The sequence below is a fragment of the Myotis daubentonii genome, chromosome 5 (genome assembly GCF_963259705.1).
Source record: "Myotis daubentonii chromosome 5, mMyoDau2.1, whole genome shotgun sequence".
NCBI classification, from domain to species: domain Eukaryota; kingdom Metazoa; phylum Chordata; class Mammalia; order Chiroptera; family Vespertilionidae; genus Myotis; species Myotis daubentonii.
The window spans coordinates 80,082,819-80,104,593 of record NC_081844.1 but is presented as its reverse complement, the minus strand read 5'-3'; the positions used below and the strand labels follow the sequence as shown (position 1 = coordinate 80,104,593).

The following is a 21,775-nucleotide window of genomic DNA, read 5'->3' as shown; positions in this document are numbered from 1 at the left end:
TGCTTCCATGCTTCCATGTCTCTGGATCCACTCCGTTCATCAGCTTATTTTGTTATTAGATTCCACATATGAGTGAGATCATGGGATACTTGTGTTTCTCTGACTGACTTATTTCTCTTAGCATGATACCCTCCAGGTCCCTCCATGCTGTCTCAAAGGGTAAGAGATTCTTCTGTTTTACTGCTGCATAGTATTCCATGGAATAAATGTAGAGCTTTTTTTCATCTACTGATGGTTACTTGGGCTATTTCCAGATCTTAGCTATTGTAAATTGTGCGAGAGGTTTACTTTTCCAGTGACTCAGTAGTATATAGGTCAGTGGTTCTCAAAGTGTGGCCCCAGACCAGCTGCATGGCATCACTTGAGAACAGTCCAGAAATACAAATTCTCCAGCCTCACCTCAAACCTACCAAATGGGAAACTCCAGGTATGGGATCCAGCAACTTGCGTCACCCAGAAACAGCTTGCTGGGGGATTCTAGTGCACGCTCTAGTTTGAGAACCTTTGGTGGAAAGGAAAGGAGATGGGACTTTGCTTTCTCATGTTGCCATTCCATTAGTTGGGACCTGTGATATGTCACCTGACGACTCTGGGTCTCAGTTTCATTGTCTATAGCAGTGATGGCGAAGCTATGACACGCGTGTCAGAGGTGACACGGGAACTCATTTATTTGGTTGATTTTTCTTTGTTAAATGGCATTTAAATATATAAAATAAATATCAAAAATATAAATCTTTGTTTTACTATGGTTTCAAATATCAAAAAATTTCTATATGTGACACAGCACCAGAGTTAAGTTAGGGTTTTTCAAAATGCTGACACGCCGAGCTCAAAAGGTTCACCATCACTGTTCTATAGGATGAGGGTAGTGACACCTAACCTACAGAGTTGCTGGAAGGGTCAGTAAGCTAATGTAGGTGAGTGTGATTTGTACAGCACTGACCAAATAATCAAGGTGAGCTATGTGTTTGCTCTGATCCTCCGGGACTGGTATCACCATCACTCCCTCTCAGGGTGGGCCTGTGAGGCTACTTTGGTTCTCCTTTCCCTGTAGAATAATGCAGCCTATTCCTGACTGTTGAGGCCATTCCATGCACCTTCCCAAGGACCTTCCAGCTTCCCAAGGCTCTGAGCATGGCAGCAAGAAGCCCATGTCGGCTGGTGAAGGGGGAGGATTGTGGCTAAAGGAGCAGCCTGGAAGGCTGTGCTGTGAAACTGACCCAGGTTCCATGCAAAAGACCTGGAAAGCTGTTTTGAGATAGCAGGTAGTCATTACAGGTGACAGGTCGCTGGGGTCCTACCCCAGCAGGTCCAGGGGTCCCCAAAGGTGCGCACGGACCATGAAGTTTCAATCGCACTGTACGTGTGCGCCAGCATGTGGTATTTTGTGGAAGAGCCACACTCAAGGGGCCAAAGAGCTGCATGTGGCTCGTGAGCCGCAGTTTGCCGACCACTGATCTAGACCAATAGTATGCTACTTAGGTCAGTTGAGATTCCATTTATGCTGGGGTCCTGCCCCAGCAGGTCCAGGGGTCCCCAAAGGTGTGGACGGAGTCGGCGAAGAAGGAATGACACGGAGACAGTGTTCAGTTGATCAGCAGCCTAGCCAGGATCTCTAGCCAAGTTCTGGTCTGGATCTCCAGCGAAGTTCTGGTTTGGATCTCCAGCCAAGTTCTGTGTCCATGTTCTCTTGCTAGGTTCTCCAGCCAGATTCTCCAGGTTCTCCAGCCAGGTTCTGTAGCCAGGTTCTAGTCAGGTTCTCTCGCCATGTTCTATCCAGGTTCTGTAGCCAGGTTCTGTCTCTAGGTTCTTCAGCCAGGTTCTCTCGCTAGGTTCTGTCTCTAGGTTCTGTTGCCAGTTTCTGTCCAGGATCTTTTGCCATGTTCTCTCTAGTGAAGTTCTTCTGTCTCTAGGTTCTGTGTAGGTTCTGTCTTCTAAGTTCTGTCTTGTTACATCTGTATTTATACCAGTTGATTCCAATCCTATCAATCTCTATTCCAAAGGTTAGGGCGTTTCTTATCTCCATTCCAGGGAGTAAAGATTATGTAGCTTAAGCATGATTGTTAGTAGTTAAAGTGATTAATTACCCGCCTGGCACTTAGTTAAGAAGTTTCATCCCCTCCCTAACTTCAGGGGAAAATCCCCACCTGGGGAAACAACCTTTCTCAGAGACCTTGGTTAAAACACATAGTGCCAAGAAGGTGAGCAAACATATTAAGAACAGTATGCCATGTCCCTTGAAACAGCAAGCATGGACCAGCTCCTGGCAAATTCCCCCTTTTTTATTTTTTAAAAATCCTGGACTGAACCTGACTATAGAACATGGCAAGAGAACCTGCCTAGAACCTGGTCACTGAACCTGGCTGGAGAACCTGGACAGAACCTGGCTGGAGATCCTGACCAGAACTTGGCTGGAGATCCTAGCTAGAGATCCTGTTTAGGCTGCTGACCAACTGAACGCTGTCTCCATGTCATTCCTTCTTCGCTGACTCCATCCACACCTTTGGGGACCCCTGGACCTGCTGGGGTTGGACCCCAGCAACAGGTGACCATGACCTGAGTGTGGAGACTTATCAGTAAAGGTAATGATCATTGTAATTATAGCTAAACAATTTGGTGACTAACATGTGATGGGCTCAGTCTTCTTTCCTATAATTTCAGATCGTATTGATTGGCCTGAGTTCATCCCCTGCCCGGACCATTGCAGTGGCTCCTAGCTCTCTTCCTGTTTTCAACCTTGTATCTCTTCAGTCTATTTTCAACACAGCTGCCCAAGGGAGCCTGTTAAAATAAAAGTCAGAGGAGAGTATTTCTCTGTCTAAAACCATCCATTGTTCCCTTATCTCGGAGTCAAAGTCAAGGACCTCATAATATCCCGGGAGGCTTGACAACTTCTTTCCCACTTACCTTTCTGCCCACATTTCCTGCCAGTTTTCTGCTCACTTACTTTACTCTTTGAACATTCATGCATCCTCCCACCTCAGACCCTAGCTCTTCCTGGCGCTACTGCACAAAATATATTCTATAGAGATGCATAAGGCTTTTTCTTTTCCCTCTTTTAGGATTTTACTGAAATTCATATTCTAAATTGAAGTAGGAAGTTATTTGTTTGGATATACCAATATTTTGTTTTTTAAATGAATATTTAATGGATGTAGCTCAAAGCCAAATGTGGTTTATTTTTATCCCAATGACTTCTGCAAAATAGCTACCATTTATTCATTGAGTAAATGGACATAGTCTAGCCAGGGCTGCTGCCACTCTAGAGGAGGCTTCTCAGCCTCAGCACTGCTGACATCGGTTGGGTGACTGTGGGAGTGTCTGGCGCAGTGCAAAATGTTAGCAGCATCCCTGGCCTCAGTTCATTAGATGCCAACAGCAACCGCCCTAGTAGGAAAGCCAAAAATAGCTACAGACATTGCCAAATGCCCCATAGGGGGGAAAATTACTCTAACCACATGAAGAGTGTCATGAACAAAACCCAGGCTTCAGAGCCAGACAGGCTGGGGTTCAAATCCCCACTCAGCCACCCTACCACCTAGGCAACCTTGGGCAATGAAGAAGGTGAGAAATGGGCTCAAGCTTTGCTGACGAATTGGATGCATCAAGGAAGCCTTCATAATTTTGTTCTGAAAACTAGAAGCCTATAATGACCTTTTCTGAAAGAGGGAGGATTGCTGGGGAGACATCGCAATCATGGACATACTGAATTTGAGATGTCAGTCTCCATTGTGGAATGTCTTTTTAAAACTAAATATCGTCTGATTCTCTTAACAACAAAAATAAAAAACCTCAGTGTTATAATGTTAACAAAGTCTCTACCTCTTGACTTGGTCTTATCAAAGACTCTGACCATGCAGGCATATTAAGTCACTCTCCTACTTAAAACTATCCAGTGGCTTTCCACGGAATATAGAATAAAATCTAATAATTTCTTACCACACTCTCCAAGGCCCTTCCTATACGTCCTATCTGCCCAACTTACCTTGTAACAACCTTCTCCTCATACATTATACTATTTCTATAGGGGCCTTATGTCTGTGTTGTGAACATGTCACGACCATTTAGGTGTTAGGGACTTGCTACTACTGTTGTCTCTTTCTGGAATACTCTTCCCACTGTTTTTCTTCTGTACCAGAGACTGTGTGTGATCAGTCAGCTTGCAGCCTTCCTGTTATCTCCTCAGAATGTTATTTTGTAATCATGATTATCTTTTTAGCCTTTCTCATCCTCTGAAGTTGCTCATCCATTTGTTTATACATTCATTGATTGTCTCCCCCTTCCTTCCCCATGCACTATCTTATCTGATTAGTGTGCCACTGTATTCTCAGCATCTAATAGAGTGTCTGGTACACATTAGGCACATAGTTGTCTCACAGTGTCCCACATTGAACCCCCTTTAATTGTCATATTTATCCTCAAACCAGCATGCTTTCTCCTCCTACCTCCCCCCAGTTACAGGTAGAGCCATATTTGTTAGCATCACATCTTATGTAACAATTATATATTATGGATAGATATCCCATATATCACTTCTCTCCTAGCCATGCAATATTGGAATCTGGGTGTTACTGAACATCAGTTATGAAAATCATCATCATCTATAAAAATAGTGAGGGTACTATAATTAATGCCCTATCAGGGACTATGATGCTTTATGTGTTCTTGTATCTTCTCCATCCCCAGAACTATGACTTGCACAAAGCAGGTACTTTACCCAAGTTTGCTCATCAAACTGATTGCCTATTTATCAAGTTTATTTTCTCCTTCAAAAATAAGAAACAACTTTGTGTAATTTTATATTTGGAACTACCCTCCCCTTCTTTATGTTCAAAAACGAACTTGTTGCAGACCTTTGGATATAGAAAATAACTGAATCATTTTTTTAAAAGAGGACTATTTGGGCATCTTATGTAGTTTTCTAAACAAGTATATTTATATACTTGTTGAGTGGTGAGGGACTTATAATAGGCTTTTCCTCTACTAAAAATGTGTCTTTTATTATAATTTGAGATCATGGCTGTTTGAAGGTACATGACCCTAGAGATTAAATATCTCTAAGAGAAGGGGAAAATCATAAATCAAGACCAAATGAAATGCTAATGAAACCTGGAAGTATGTTTTATATTTAGAACTTTAAAAAACAGTATTTTTCTATAAAGGTTTCTGGGTTGTGTTTTTTTTTTGGGGGGGGGGATTAAAAAAAGGGTTGTTATCTGCTATGTTTTTACCAAATCACCATTACATTGGTTCCTACATGGCACTTGAAGAAGTAGGTGGCTGATTATGGGTGTCTCTAGGGTAACAACTTGTATCTTGACCCGTGTATCTGAGGCCTGTGTAGGTCTCTGGAGAAAACAAGTCTGGTTGGCAAACGCCTATCCTAACACTATATTATTTGGAAATCACTTTCCTTGATATTGAGCAAAAACTGGCAACTCAAACAAAATACCTTCTTTTTTCTCATTTTGAATATATTGACTCTTGCCCCAAGGAATTTCTGATAGTTGGTGAAGAGGCCAAATCAACTTTAACTTTGGAAAAAAATGTTGTACCAACATGTACCAAAGAAGAAATTCTAAACCAATCATAGGATTTTGAGCAAGTACAATTCCTATAAAATGTTGGGCTCTTTTACTGATGAGAAAAAGTTACTAAGCATATTGTTATGAGGATAGTCCATGGGTTAGCAGGTTAGACATGAATATAGATGCTGCCTGATCAGTATCACATTGAGATGCTCTTCTAAACAAATGGTGAACCCTGTTTCCTTTTTCACAGTTCCTGCAATATTTTGAGGCCATATTACATGTAGGAGTCTCTGAGACAATTTACAGAACCAGTAGCTGGATGCAAAGATATGGCCATTTGAAGACCTTGTAACAAGCCCCCTCTATAAACACCACACCTGTCTATTTGAATTGTACTCATATGAGTGACTAAAAAATGAGTATTTCCATTTGGGTTCATCCTTTATAGTGTGAAGAGAAAGATGTGTTTTCTTAGCATGTGTAGTGTAACATGCTTTATACTTAGTGGTTGCTCAATAAATTTTGATGTTGACTGAGTAGGTGATAGTAATGGTTCCCTGAGTTGCTTTCTTTCAAGTCAAGACCCTCGGGCTCTTTCAAATGAAACAGAACACAAAGGTGCCCTATTAAAAACTAGAGAAAACACTGCAGACATCAAAAAGCCACTTAATTTGAAATACCAAACATTTTCTTTCTGGTATCTTAGTCACTATTTAGAATGCCTTGCCAAGAGTAATTTAGTGGTTCAATTGTTTTCTTCTGTGTTATAATGTTTAATTCTATATTGTCAGGTGATGAATCAGAGGGTAGGAGTTTACAAATCGGCCCCTATGGTCTTTGCATTTCATCTTTCCAGGCAGCCTGGAGTGATAGGCCTCCCTTAAGAAAACTAGTTCAAAAGCTAAGAAAACTTTGGCACAAAAAGAGGAAATATGAGGTAGGACACTCAGGGGCCAATGGATAGAATGGCCCCACGGCATTCACATAGTTCATGTATGAGGAGACAAGAAGAAATCCTAAGTCCTCAGGCTGGATGTGGGCAACCATGTGGCTCCATGCGCGATATCCATCTAACCAGAACCTTGGCTGAGGTCCAGGAAGCGCCCTGTAATGAGCTGGTGTGGGCTCATGGACACATGCGGGACTGGAACTGGAAAGAACGCAACCTCGCATGGTCTCTGAGCAGCAAGAAGGGGCCCTGCTACCTCTGAGGAAGAAGATATTTTGGAGGTAAAGCAGGTAAAGGAAATCCCAGGAGATAAGATGAACTGAGAAAGAATGAAGGAGCAGTTCCTAAGACTTGTCTGGATCCATTGAAAGGGTCAAGGAGCTCAGTCCTCTTTCAGGAAGAGCCAGGCACAGTAAAGCAAAAAATCCTTCTTACTCCTGAGAACAAGAAGTAAAATTACTTATTGCCCACCTCCCTCCCAAACTAAGCAAATTACAAGGAGAAAAAAACATAAGAAAGCTATATGCTCATTTGGGCACAATCACAAGCACATAACTGATGTAGCATATTGAAAAAGATGATAGCCTGTTTCTTTTTTTTTAAAGCTTGGCTTTTGATTTGACAGTTTTACCTTAAATGTCTTATCTTTGTGTATGCATTTACCTTGCTGAAAGGGATCATTATGATAAGAAAACAAATTGGTGTTATTAACTACTGATACCACTTTTTATAAATGGATACAATTAACTCATAGAGTGGCAGCTTTTGCTGAAATTCTCTTCTCCTTTCTGAGCTTATTCTAATCTCTGACTGGAACTTGTGAACAGCTGTCTAGAATTGATGAGATGACCCCATTTGGGTCCCAATCAGCTCAGCAGGAGAGACTGTCATGCTTAGGAGCTGAGTGTCACTGATGTAGTAAAAGTAACAAACTAAAAAAGTAAAAGTGCAGTAGAGGGAAAAACTCACAGGCTAATCCCTCTAATGATCCCTTTACACAGAGCTGAAACTTGAGGAGGGAAATGTTAAAGTAATTACTTGAATAATAACTTATACACGTGGTTAAAACACTCAGTGTACTGAAAGTAGGGAGCTTTCTTTGAAGATTAGTTTGAAACATAATGTGCCAGAGGCTCCCCCTAAGTGTCCCCAAGCCTGTCTGTTCCCTCTCTGCCTCCATAACGGGTAGAATTTGCCCCAACATACTATCTCACCCTTTGTACCCATGCAGAATGTCTTCCATCCAGAGAGGTTTCAGTGTTTCCACAAATGTAAATTAACAAGCCCCAGCATCACTTCTGTCCACAGAGATGGTTCATTTAAGTACCACAGAAATTCACCTCAATGGCCCTCTCAGGGTCACCTGACAAGTCCTTTGTGTCATCTGGTATTGGATATTCAAAGTGTAAAAATACTTGCAGCCTCATTACGGTTCCAAATTTATTGCATCCTTAGCAAGTACCACTGGAAGGATAAATCATCTTTCACCTTGATCAAGGCTCCTACCACTTGGCCTTCCTCAGTCTCATGGAGCGACCACATTCCTGGGAAGCCAGACTTCAGCCCTCCTCTTTCCTATCTTATCTGCCCCCAAACCTAAGTGAGGACAGAACATGATGGTTTTTTAAGATGTTTTAGGAATCATTTTGATTAAATAAATAGTTGGCCATATATTTTTTTATTCCCCAAACTCATTATTAATCCAGTGAACAAATATTGATTAGAAACTTACTGTGTTGCCTGCCACTCATGTGCTAGACACAGGGAACACTTCAGTCATGCTCCTCCCTTCATGGGAAGGACAGACAGTAAACAAGAACCAGCCACACTGTGGTCAGTGCTATGAAGATGACAAACGTGATGGGCTGGGTGAGGCAGGTAGGAATGGATGAAGCAGGGAAGCTCACTAAGCAGGTGATATTTGAACTGAGACCTGGAGCATGAGAATAAGTCAGACTTTCCCTCCCTCCCTCCCTCCCTCCCTCCCTCCCTTCCTTCCTTCCTTCCCTTCAGATTTTCATGTCTAAAAAAGTATACATCAATCTTTAATATTCCACATTAAAAAAAAGCTCTTTTGTGGTCATTTTATTTTTCCCCAGAGTATAAGGATCATGGGACCAAAAAGAGAGAAAACCACTGTGGTCCATCCCCAACCCTGATTGGTCCATTTCTTGCTCTGACCTCATAAGGCGCCATTGGGATCCTTTGCAAACCAATCCTATATAAGGTGCTGGCTGAGCCCAGGAAGCTGTGGGTGTAGTAGTGGTTGGTTAGATTGGTTGGTAGTAGTGGATTGGCGGATTGATTGGTTGTTGCTTTTTACCTCTTCCTTCTCCTTCACCTTCTCCTCTTCCTCCTCCTCCTCCTCCTCTACCTCTTCCTCCTCCTCCTGCTCCCCTCCTACCACTGATCCCCTTCAGTGGAAATTTTTAAATCACCATGTGTGATTTTTCTGAGGACAACTTGGCCAAAGTGGACTGCCAGTTTGGCAATTATGCCCTCCTCAGTAACATCGGGAGGGGTTCCTTTGGTGAGGTGCGAGTGGCCCGGCACCTCCTAACCAGCATGAAGGTGGCGGTGAAAATAGTCAACTGTGAAGATTCCACAGACGTGGCCGAAGAAATTTATTGTCTGAAAGAACTAAACCACCCAAACATCATAAAATTATTTGAGGTGGTCAGCACCAACCACCAGGTATACATACATGTTTATGGAATATGCCTGGGGAGGTACCTTATACAATTATCTAAAGAAGTGGGGTCCTTTATCGGAGATGGCAGCACGAGCCCCATTCAGGCAGCTGCTGTCGGCCGTCCAGTACTGTCACCAAAAACATATCGTCCACCGGGACATAAAACCCGAAAACATCCTGCTGGACATCGGGTTTAATATAAAACTGGCTGACTTCGGACTGAGTGCTGTGTTCACGGAGGAAAAACTCAGCACCTTCTGTGGCACTCCCAACTATAAGGCCCCAGAATTGTTCCGGCTTGAACCATACGAGGGCCCGAAGGTGGATGTCTGGAGCATGGGGGTCGTGCTCTACAAGATGCTGACCGGAGTACGTCCGTTTGTGGGAGAAACCTTGGAACAACTCACGGAGCACATCTTGAGTGGGGACTTTTCTATTCTGTCTTTTCTATCTATACCGTGCCACACACTATTAAAGACGATGATCGACATCGACCCCGGCCGAAGACCGACCCTGGGAATTCTTATGCAAGATGGCTGGGTGAATATCAGGGAAGCAGAGGAAATGACCCCATACATAGAAACACCGTGGACTGACATAGACCCCCAGGTCACTGACATCATGAGAACACTGGGGTATGAGGTATGAGCCAGCGGAGATAGAGTCATCCCTGATGGAGAGGAAATTTGATAGTGTGATGGGGACTTACCGGATATTAAACATGAAACTTACCACCGGCATCCGAACAATAAAAGTAAGTGCCAGGTCCTCCTCTGACTCCAACAGAACAGTTTGTACAACCGAGGGGACTTGGGGAGCAGAGACGAAGGGTGGACACCCTCGGAGTCCACCACCGAGCCCAGAGTTCAGTGTGCCCACCACCACACCATCGGGGGGCCTGGACTGGAGTATTGCCACCCCTCCAATTAGAGTGGAGGTGAAGAGGATCATCTGGCCACGCAGTGAGCACTTGCAGAACACCAGCCAGCCTGGCAGTGCGCACTTGCAGAACACCAGCCAGCCTGGCAGTGCGCACTTGCAGAACACCAGTCACCCTGGCAGTGCGCACTTGCAGAACACCAGACAGGCTGGAAGTGCGCACTTGCAGAACATCAGCCAGCCTGGCAGTGCGCACTTGCAGAACACCAGCCAGCCTGGCAGTGCGCACTTGCAGAACACCAGTCACCCTGGCAGTGCGCACTTGCAGAACACCAGCCAGGCTGGAAGTGCGCACTTGCAGAACACCAGTCACCCTGGCAGTGCACACTTGCAGAACACCAGCCAGGCTGGAAGTGCGCACTTGGAGAACATCAGCCAGCCTGGCAGTGCGCACTTGCAGAACACCAGCCAGGGTGGCAGTGCGCACTTGCAGAACACCAGCCAGGCTGGCAGTGCGCACTTGCAGAACACCAGCCAGGCTGGAAGTGCGCACTTGCAGAACACCAGCCAGGCTGGAAGTGCGCACTTGGAGAGCATCAGCCAGCCTGGCAGTGCGCACTTGCAGAACACCAGTCACCCTGGCAGTGCGCACTTGCAGAACACCAGCCAGGCTGGAAGTGCGCACTTGCAGAACACCAGCCAGCCTGGCAGTGCGCACTTGCAGAACACCAGCCAGCCTGGCAGTGCGCACTTGCAGAACACCAGCCAGGGTGGCAGTGCGCACTTGCAGAACACCAGCCAGGGTGGCAGTGCGCACTTGCAGAACACCAGCCAGGCTGGAAGTGCGCACTTGCAGAACACCAGCCAGCCTGGCAGTGCGCACTTGCAGAACACCAGCCAGGGTGGCAGTGTGCACTTGCAGAACACCAGCCAGGCTGGAAGTGCGCACTTGCAGAACACCAGTCACCCTGGCAGTGCGCACTTGTAGAACACCAGCCAGGCTGGAAGTGCGCACTTGGAGAACATCAGCCAGACTGGCAGTGCGCACTTGGAAAACACCAGCCAGGCTGGCAGTGTGCACAGGGAGAACATCAGCCAGGCTGGCAGTGCTCACTTGCAGAACACCAGGCAGGCTGGCAGCGCAAACTTGCAGAACACCAGCCAGCATGCCAGCGGACAACTGGAGAGTACTTCCCAGCCAGACACCAGGGGGGAATTAAGGAAACAGAAACTGAAGCCAGAACTCCAAGGTGACAGTAACATGTTCCCTGCCACCCAGAGCAGTAGCAGCCCCAGAGGCTGTAGTGGAGGCACAGAGGAGAAAACCACCAACAAAGGCCAAGCTAGGTCATCTTGTGAGGAGACCCGAGCCTCTTCACCTGACCATAGCCAGCGCCGAAAAGGGATGGCAAGGAGGATTTTAGGATTTTTAAAAAGATGCTTCTGCTGTACAGGAGAAACTAAAAAACCACGCGTAAAAATTACACGGGTGGTACCAATTTAACATTCATGCACGGAGTGTCGGTGGCCACACTTCACCCAGCCAGATGATGAGAATAAAAGATTCAATTGGCCAGAAGTGAAGAGAAAAAAGTTAACTGAGTGAGACCATGACCGGACAGTACACCACAGCACACTAGACCAAAAGCGAGGGGAGTCAGTTCACCACGGCTCACCAGCCAGAACCTGAGTGGAGGACAGCTAACCACAGCTCACTTGGGCAAACGCAAGGGGAAGCCTGTTCACCAACACTCACCGACCACAACCTGAGTGGAGGACAGCTAAACACAGCTCACTTGGGCAAATGCGGGAGGAAGTAAGTTCACCACCGCTAACCGGCCAGAACCTGAGTGGAGGACAGCTAAGCACAGCTCACTTGGGCTAACGCGAGGGGATGTCAGTTCACCACCGCTCACCGGCCACCACCTGAGTGGAGGACAGCTAAACACAGCTCACTTGGGCAAACGCGAGAGGAAGTAAGTTCAACACCGCTTACCGGCCACAACCTGAGTGGAGGACATCTTAGCACAGCTCACTTGGGCTTACGCGAGGGGATATCAGTTCACCACCACACACCGGCCACCACCTGAGTGGAGGACAGCTAAACACAGCTCACTTGGGCAAACGCGAGAGGAAATAATTTCAACACCGCTTACCGGCCACAACCTGAGTGGAAGACATCTTAGCACAGCTCACTTGGGCTTACGCGAGGGGATGTCAATTCACCACCGCTAACTGGCCACAACCTGAGTGGAGGACAGCTGAGCACAGCTCACTTGGGCAAACGCAAGGGGATGTCAGTTCACCACCGCTCACCGGCCACAACCTGAGTGGAGGACAGCTGAGCACAGCTCACTTGGGTAAACGCAAGGGGAAGTCAGTTCACCACCACTCACCGGCCACAACCTGAGTGGAGGACAGCTAACCACAGCTCACTTGGGCAAACCTGAGGGGAGGTTAGTTCACCACCGCTCACCGGCCAGAAACTGAGGGGAGGTCAGTTCACCACTGCTCACCCGCCAGAAACTGAGGGGAGGTCAGTTCACCACCGCTCACAGGCCAGAACCTGAGGGGAGGTCAGTTCACCACCGCTCACCCGCCAGAAACTGAGGGGAGGTCAGTTCACCACTGCTCACAGGCCAGAACCTGAGGGGAGGTCAGTTCACCACCGCTCACCCGCCAGAAACTGAGGGGAGGTCAGTTCACCACTGCTCACAGGCCAGAACCTGAGGGGAGGTCAGTTCACCACCGCTCACCCGCCAGAAACTGAGGGGAGGTCAGCTCACCACCGCTCACCAGCCAGAAACTGAGGGGAGGTCAGTTCACCACATCTCACTCGGCCAAACGCGAGGGGAGGTCAGTTCACCACTGCTCACAGGCCAGAACCTGAGGGGAGGTCAGTTCATCACAGCTCTCTTGGTCTGAACGCGAGGCGAGGTTAGTTCACTACCGCTCACTAGATCTGTATGCGAGGGGAGGTCAGTTCACCACTGCTCACAGGCCAGAACCTGAGGGGAGGTCAGTTCATCACAGCTCTCTTGGTCTGAACGCGAGGCGAGGTTAGTTCACTACCGTTCACTAGATCTGTATGCGAGGGGAGGTCAGTTCACCACCGCTCACTGGCCAGAACCTGAGGGGAGGTCAGTTCACCACAGCTCTCTTGGTCTGAACGCGAGGCGAGGTCAGTTCACCACTGCCGGAGTCCATTCATTGTCTTCACTAGCTGAGTTTAGACAGAGACCCCCAAAAGCTATTAACCTTTGAAGTCCTAGCAAAGGTCAGGACTGTGCACCACCCAGTTAATCTAGGAACCACCCAGTTAATTTAGGTAATAATAGTTGAAGCATCCCCACCTTAGTTCACTTAATTCCTTAGATACTTATGTAGATCCTTGTTGATTATTGTTATTCAGATACTCTGCCTTTTCCCGGAAATCTATTGATGAGCTAATCAGATACTTTGTCTATTCTTGGAAATTGTTTGCTGATCTCTGTGTCATTGAAACCTCCTTACCCTAAGGGCTACTCCAGATCAATAAAAGATTGGAGCAGCCTGAGCAGTGGTGGAAGTCCTTCAGGACTTGCCTGCCTGGTCCCCCAATATTGCAAAATTATCTCGTGTCTTTTTCTCTCATTTGTTGTGCGGCTCCTCTTTCAGATACCGAACCCTACTCCACGCAGAACGTGGAGGGAGTCTTATTCGACACACCACCACTCAGCCTGAACGCGAGGCGAGGACAGTTCACCACCGCTCACTAGGCCAGAGCAGAGGCGAAGACAGTTCATTCAGCCAGAGCATTAGAATACAGTTCACTCAGCCAGAGCATGAGGAGAAGACAGTTCACTCGGCCAGAGCATGAGAAGAAGACAGCTCACTCGGTCAGAGCACAAGGAGAAGACAGTTCACCACAGTTTACTTGGCCAGAGCACGATGGAAGACAATTTGCCCTGCCAGAGAACGAGAGAGGAAGGGGTTTTGGGTGGCTGGGTGGAAAAGGTAAAGTAATTAAGAAGTAAATATTGGTAGTTACAAAATATTCATGGATATGGAAATTATAGCAAAGTCAATAGAGTCACTAATAACTATGTACTCTACCAGATGGGAACTAGATTTATCAGGGTGAACACTTTGTAAAGTATATGATTGTGTGACCTATACTCTATACTAAAACTAATAGAAAATAATACTATAATCTATAGTAATAAAAGAGTAATGTGCTAATTAGACCAGACAGCTGAATGACCTTCTGGATGTCATTCCGGGCATCCTTCGGGATGAAACTGCCACAGCAGGGGCTGAGGCAGAGGCAGTGAGGGGCAATCAGGCAAGTAGGCAGAGTTGTTAGGGGAGATCAGGCAGGCCGGCGAGCAGTTAGAGGTGATCAGGCAGGCAGGCAGAGTGGTTAGGGATGATGAGTGAGGCAGGCGAGTGGTTTGGGGCGATCAGGCACCAGGGAGAGTGGTTAGGGGCGTTCTGGCAGGGAAAGTGGTTAGGGGCAATCAGGCAGGCAGGTGGGTGATTAGGGGTGTTCAGGCAAGCAGGCAGAGTGGTTAGGAGTGATTAGGAAGGCAGGTGAGTGATTTGGGGCAATTAGGCAGGCAGGCAGAGATTGTTAGGAGTGATGAGGCAGGCAGGCAGAGTAGTTACAGGCAATGAGGCAGGCAGGCAGAGTGGTTACGGGTGATGAGGCAGGCAGGCAGAGTGGTTACGGGTGATGAGGCAGGCAAGCGAGTGGATAGGGGTGATGAGGCAGGCAGGCAAGTGGTTAGGGGTGATCAGACAGGCAGGCAGGCAAGCAGTTAGGGGAGATCAGGCAGGCAGGTGAGTGATTAGGGGTGATGAGGCAGTCAGAAGTGGTTAGGGATGATCAGGCAGACAGGTGAATGGTTATGCCGGCAGAGTGGTTAGGGATGACCAGGCAGGCAGGCAGGCAAGTGGTTAGGGGTAATCAGGCAGACAGGCATAGTGGTTAGGGATGATCAGGCAGGCAAGCAATTAGGGGCAATCAGGCAGGCAGGTGAATGGTTAGGCAGGCAGAGTGGTTAGAGATGATCAGGCAGGCAGGCAGGTGAGCAGTTAGGAGCCAGTGGTCCCGGATTGCAAGACGGATGTCCGACTGCTGGTTTAGGCCTGATCCCAATCCCTGCGGGATAGGGTCTACACCTGCTGTTGGACATCCCCCTAGGGGTCCCAGTTTGTGAGAGGGTGCAGGCTGGGCTGAGGTCCCCCTTTCCCTCCCCCCTCCCCATGCATTAATTTTGTGCACTGGGCCTCTAGTTTAAAAAATAAAAGAATAAAAATTAAAACAATTTTAAAAAGGAAGATACATTATTTTATATATCATTAAAAAATGCTCTACCTAATCAAACTGACATGCTATAGGTTATTTTTTAAAATCCTGATTTCATTGTTAAAATGTGGAAAATAATATAAAGAATAGCAAGTTCTGAGTGCTGTTCACATATTATTACAGTCAATTTTCATAACTGTCCTGTACAATTGAGACTACTAATGAATGCATCTGTTTTATAGTTAAGGAAACTGAGGATCACTTAAGTTGGTTGTATAGGTCAGGGTCAACAAATGTGTTTTTTAAAGTCAATATTTTAGGCTTATGGTCTTTTCCAGTACAACTCACTCTGCCTTGTAGTATGAAAGCAAATGGTGATATGCAAGTGAATAGGTGTGGTTGTGTGAGGGCAGTGGGCACTGTAGGGACAGTGTAAGGACAGCTTAACCCAGCCCCAGCAGTGACAGGATGCTTGCTTATCTATAATGAGTCTAGCCCTCGCTTGCTACACCGTGCAGACCCACATACTGGAACACTAAGTTTGCAGAGGTTTTGAACGGAAACCAAGTCCCTGGGTGTTGGCAGCTGGTGTCAGCTAGGGGACTGTTATAACTTACTTTTCAGCAAAATAGCTTTTAGAAAAACCCCACATAGACCCAGAAGCAAGAAACAGAATCTGGGGATATATATAACTAGGTTTAGCAGAATAGATTTTGCTCAGCTTTGTTGACTGATCCCCTGAGCCAGCAGCGCTGCTGTTGGAAGAAAGGTGAATTTCTGCATCTCCCGAGTGCTTGGTGGTCTCTTTTCCCATCTTGGGTTACTTTGCCATAGCAGTTGTGTTTTCATAAAACTTTATTTATGGTCACTGACATGTGAATTTCACAAAATCTTCATGAGTTGGGAAATATTAGTTTCAAATTTTCAGCCATTTAAGTATGAAAAAATTGTTAGCTTGTAGGTCATACAAAAACTGGTGACAGTCCATACTGGCCTTAGATTTCGTCCCTGAACCATAGGCCTTAGCCCTGGTTTAGAGTCATCTGGAGTCAGGGTTTTAATCCAGGTATGTTTCCACAAACAGGCTTTAATCTCCACCATATTGTGCTGCATAGAATAAGGAGAGCTGACTGATTGTTAACTTATTTAAAATGCAACCACCCCCCCAAAAAACAACAACAGCAACAACTTTGTACTAAGTAAGTACTATGTGCCTTAATTATGAAGTTTATCAAGTTTTTCAAGGAAGGTCTAATTTTAATTTTCTCTGAACTTAGTTCTTCTTAGCTCAGTGTTAATTATAATTTGAGGAGGCATTTTGGCTTTTGAACTGACAGCTTGAAATGTAGTTTTAAAAAGTGAAACATACATGCATGTGGTGTAAAGAATTGACTTCAAAAGTGTATAAAATAAAAAGTGAAGCCTTTTGGCTCCCTTGTTCCTTTTTATCTCATAATTCTTCCCACATATAACCATTGTTAGCAGCTTCTTGGGCTTTGTCCTGACGTGGACTATATGATTACAACAATGCGTTTATCCTGGTCCATTTTTCTATGCATACTTGCTTTTTCAGTTAGATCTTAGAGAACTCTCATTATCAATTCATCTGTCAATACATTATTTTTAGTGGATGCATAGTATTCTATTGTGTTTGTACTCCTGAAGTGTTACTATTTATTTAACCATGTTCTTATTTTTGGATTTGAGTTATTTCTAGGTTTTTTAGTTAATACTCAAGGTGGTAGTTCATTGACTAGTGCTGTAAGTCTATCATACTTCTGTATTTCTGCAGGATAAGTTCATAGAGATGAAGACACTGCATCAAAGGAAATGTGCATTTTTGATGCATTAATGTTTTTCTTTCATGAAATTTCAAACAAATTATGTGCTGGAGCCAAGAATAGCCACAGAGAACAGCATTACTAGAGGGAAATGGACTCCATCTGCTCCCTGTAATTTTCCATTTATTTGTTGTTTTTTGTTTGGTGAGGGAATAAGTCAGGTTTCATCTTCAAAAGAGTTGGTAGAGAATTTATACATTGTGACAGTGAGGTTTGGTGCTTTAGGTCTCCTTTGACTTCCATTTAAAGAACAGTCATCTTTTCCTTAAAAACATAAGAAATGTGCTTGAGGCCTGGTCAGGATTCTATGATGGGAAGCAACAGTGATTTGTGAAAACTGTAGTTAATCTCCATGAATTTTTCTTGAAGTCTAAGGGAGGATCTTTATAGCATATATGTTAATTGATGCCACTCATTTTGAGTATTGACTCTGTTCCAGGTTCTGTACTAAGCCTTTTATATGAATTATCTTTTTGAATGTGCACAGTGACCTTAACAGTGGTTCTCAACCTTCTGGCCCTTTAAATATAGTTCCTCATGTTGTGACCCAACCATAAAATTATTTTCGTTGCTACTTCATAACTGTAATGTTGCTACTGTTATGAATCATAATGTAAATATCTGATATGCAGGACGGTCTTAGGCAACCCCTGTGAAAGGGTCGTTAGACCGCCAAAGGGGTCGCGACCCACAGGTTGAGAACCGCTGCCTTAGAAGGCTGGAACTATTCTCATCCCTATATTCAGATGAAGAAATTGAGGTTCAGAGAGGCCCAGAATCACACAGCAAGTGGTAAGGCTAGGCTTTGAACCCAGCACTGATTGCAAAAGTCCCATCTTTCTTTTTTAAAATACATTTTTATTGATTTCAGAGAGGAAGGGAGAGAGAAACATTATTGATGAGAGAGAATCATTGATTGACTGCCTCCTGCCTGCTCCCCACTGGGGATCGAGTCTGCAACCCAAGCATATGCCCTGACTGGGAATCGAACTGTGACCTCCTGGTTCATAGGTCGACACTCAACCACTGAGCCATGCTTGCTGGGCCAAATTTCCCATTCTTGATCACCAGGTACACTATTTTCTATCACTAGTCATCTACAATTATTGTATGTATCCTGTACTTCATCATAGAGATTGATCAGTCAGTAGTTATGATCAGTTCTCATAACTACCTCATACATGGAAGTAGATGTTGCTTCTGCCTCCTTCTTCATAGTTGATGATGGAAACAGGCTTTTCTGCTAGACTGAATGCATAGGACAGGATAATATGTCACTTACACCTGTGACTGAGCACAGAAGGGTGGCTCAGAAAATATTTTCTGATTGAATGAATTAGACAGATGCATATAGAGTAATTAAAGAAGTCTAAGACTTTATATTGTTAGGTACTAAGTACTATGCTATATAGCTTAAGACTCTCTTGATTTTTAAGGGTGAAAGGTGTTCAGAAATCTTACGGTACTTCTCTGTACATCCTCACCTAGAAAGAAACCAAAAGAATAGTGAATTTTATTTTCAGTGTATGAAAACTTTGCTTGGTAGATAAGTCTTCGTCTGCAAGTTGTATGTAGAAAAATTGATGAGTTAATATAAAGCCTTTTTTTCTAGTAAACATTTTTTTAACTGTCTTGTGAACTTCTATAGTAATAACTGGTTGTGTATCTGGGGTCCAGAAGAGGTGCATCCATTCTGCACTCTGGATTGTTATGGGTAACCAAGAAGAAGGCAGATTGCAAAGAAAATATTCAATTTGCATGATTTCACAGCCATACGATGGTGTGGGTACCAACCAGAGCAGAACCAAAATTTCTGCATGGATGGTGGCACCTGAACCAAAGCAAGTGTAACCCAGATGTGTGTGCCACCAGGCCATACAGGAACTACGAGACCTTCAGGGGCTTCTCCAGCCTTAATTCCAGAACTCAGCTTGCTACAGGCCAGGCCTACGCTAGGCACCCAGCCTCCTGTCACTGTGCCCTGCCCTACCCTTTCCATACTCTCCTGCCTGGCCGCCTACTAGTGCCTTGTTTCTAACCTCAGCCAGGCTCCACCTCTGCCCACCATGTCCTCTTCCCTCATGGTCTCTTCTGTGACCTGGTTTAATAAGCCTTTTAATCCTTCAGACTGTCTTCCTCATTAGTTTTTGGGGTTTTTTTTTCTTTTCTTGACATGGATTCCATTCTTGAAGAATATCTCAGGGTAGTTAAAGCTCTTCAAAAGACATTTTGTCTTTTACAAATGCACCTATGAGAGAATTTATGTTTTATATAATTCATGACAGGCCATCTGCCCACCAATCCCCCAAGATTACTGATGTTACTGAGATTTCCATTCAGTAACCATCTAGGCACCATTGCAGAGCATGAGCACACTGTCTGGCAATGTCAAAGAGAACGTGTGCTTCTCTCATTTCCACGAGTTCTTGATGCCTGTGTTGCCCTCAACTTTGCTTTTGTTTTTTAAAGAGCAATATTGAAGGTGTACTTAATTCCCTCCTCTGCTTTATGTCCTTAACTATTGATTAGAACCAACAGTTGGTATAATAATCATTTAATATATAGTTAATCTTTATAAATGCTGTATGAATCCTGGGAATGGCTTCCTAATGCTCCAGAAAGTAGTGGAAAGATATCCTTACATCAATGTGTTTTTTTCCTATTTCTGAAACCAATTATTTTTCTAAAACTGCTTTTCAGATTGATTATTAAGTTTAAAGATCACTGAATCATAATGAAACATGATGTGTTTACAATTAATTGTTAGCTCTCACCTGGCATCTTAATGCCAATGCTCATTTTCTATTCCTAGTGTAACAAGTGTTCACTAATATATCCTCAACATTTTTGGGGTGTGTAGAAGGTAGTTATAGTTATAGTTTATTTATTTATTTTTGTTAATTGTATTTATTAGGAAGACACTGGTTCACAAAACCATGCAGGTTTCAAGTGTACAACTCAATAAAACATCATCTGCATGCTGTATCGTGTGCCCATCTCTCCAAACAAAGTCTCTATCTGTCCCCTTTGCCCATCTCCACCTCCACCTCACCTCCCTTTACTTCTGGCTATCACCACATTGTGATATATAGATATCTTTATATCCCACCCCCCTCAACCTTTGGCTAATCCCTTGGCTTCTTTCATCCAGTCCCCCAACCACCCCTCCCCTCTGACAGCTGACAGTCTATTGCATGTATCTATGCCTCTGTTTCTACTTTTTCAGTTTACTTTAATTAGATTCCACACATAAGTGAGATCGTATGATATTTGTCTATCTCTGACTGGCTTATTTCACTTAGCATAACAATCTCTAGGTCCATCCATGCTGTTGCAAAAGATTTCCTTCTTTATTACAACTGTGTAGTATTCCATTTTATAAATGTACCATGGCTTTTTTATCCACTAATCTATTGATAGGTATGTGAGCTGTTTATTCTTGTGTATGATATTAGTTGTTGGTCTAGTATCATTTTTTGTATGTACCTGTCCAATTTTCCCAGCACCATTTATTGAAGAAACTGTCTTTATTCCATTGTATACTCTTGCCTCCTTTGTCAAATATTAATTTACCACAAAGGCATGGGCTTATTTCTGAGCTCTCTGTTCTGTTCCATTGATTTATATGCCTGTCCTTATGCCACTACCAGGCTGTTTTGATTATAATGGCCTTGTTGTATAGTTTGATATCAGGTATTGTTTTCCCTTCGACTTTGTTCTTTCTCAAGATTGCTGTGGCTATTTGATGTCTTTTTTGGGTTCCATATAAAATTTTAGAATATTTGTTCTAGATCTATGAAATATGCCATTGGTTTTTTGACAGGAATTACATCGAATCTCTATATTGCTTTGGGTAGTATGGACATTTTAATGATGTGAATTCTTCTAATCCATAAACATGGTATATACTTCCACTTATTTGTATCTTTTTCCATTTTTCTTTTCATGCCCTATAATTTTCTGAGTACTGATTTTTTTTTTTTTTACATACTTGGTTAAATTTATTTGTAGGTACCTTATTTTGGCTCTAATAGTAACTTGTATTGTTTCCCTAATTTCTCTTTCTGGTAGTTCATTATTGGTGTATAAAAATGCCACCCATTTCTGAATGTTAGTTTTGTATACTGCTACTATGCCAAATTCATTAGATATAGTAGTTTTTTGGTGAAGTCTTTAGGGTTTTCCAGGTACAATATCATGTCATCTGCAAATAATGACAATTTTACTTCTTCTTTTCCAATTTGGATCCCTTTATTTCATCTTTTTGTCTGATTACTGTGGCTAAGATTTCCAGAACTATGCTGAATAAGAGTGGTGAAAGTAGACATTTTGTTTTGTTCTTGATCTTAAGAGAAACACTTTTAATTTTATCTAATTGAGTATAATATTGGCTTTAGGCTCATCATATGTCCTTTATTATGTTGAGGCCTGTGAAACCATCAGGCCAGCACTTTTGTTTGCTGAGAATTTTTGAAATACTGCTTCAATTTCATTAGTTGTAATCGATCTATTCACATTTTCTGATTCTTCTTGATTCAGTTTTGGAAGATCTGTGTCTCTAGGAATTTATCCATTTTATTCAGATTGTCCAAT

At 44.0% G+C, this 21,775-nt stretch overlaps 2 protein-coding genes across 2 annotated transcripts in view; both read left to right on the top strand.

The window, feature by feature from the left end:
* SPOCK1 (SPARC (osteonectin), cwcv and kazal like domains proteoglycan 1) overlaps positions 1-21,775 on the top strand; it is a 500,524-nt gene that overhangs the window by 235,791 nt on the left and 242,958 nt on the right. The window lies entirely within an intron of this gene.
* On the top strand, positions 9,195-9,820 carry LOC132234424 (serine/threonine-protein kinase MARK2-like). The gene has a single exon (XM_059695402.1). It carries the CDS (start codon positions 9,254-9,256, stop codon positions 9,818-9,820), a length of 567 nt encoding a protein of 188 aa, XP_059551385.1. The 5' UTR covers positions 9,195-9,253.

Bases quoted from the DNA above. Each gene is read 5' to 3' on its own strand.
- LOC132234424 (XM_059695402.1), top strand. From the start codon at position 9,254: ATGGCAGCACGAGCCCCATTCAGGCAGCTGCTGTCGGCCGTCCAGTAC.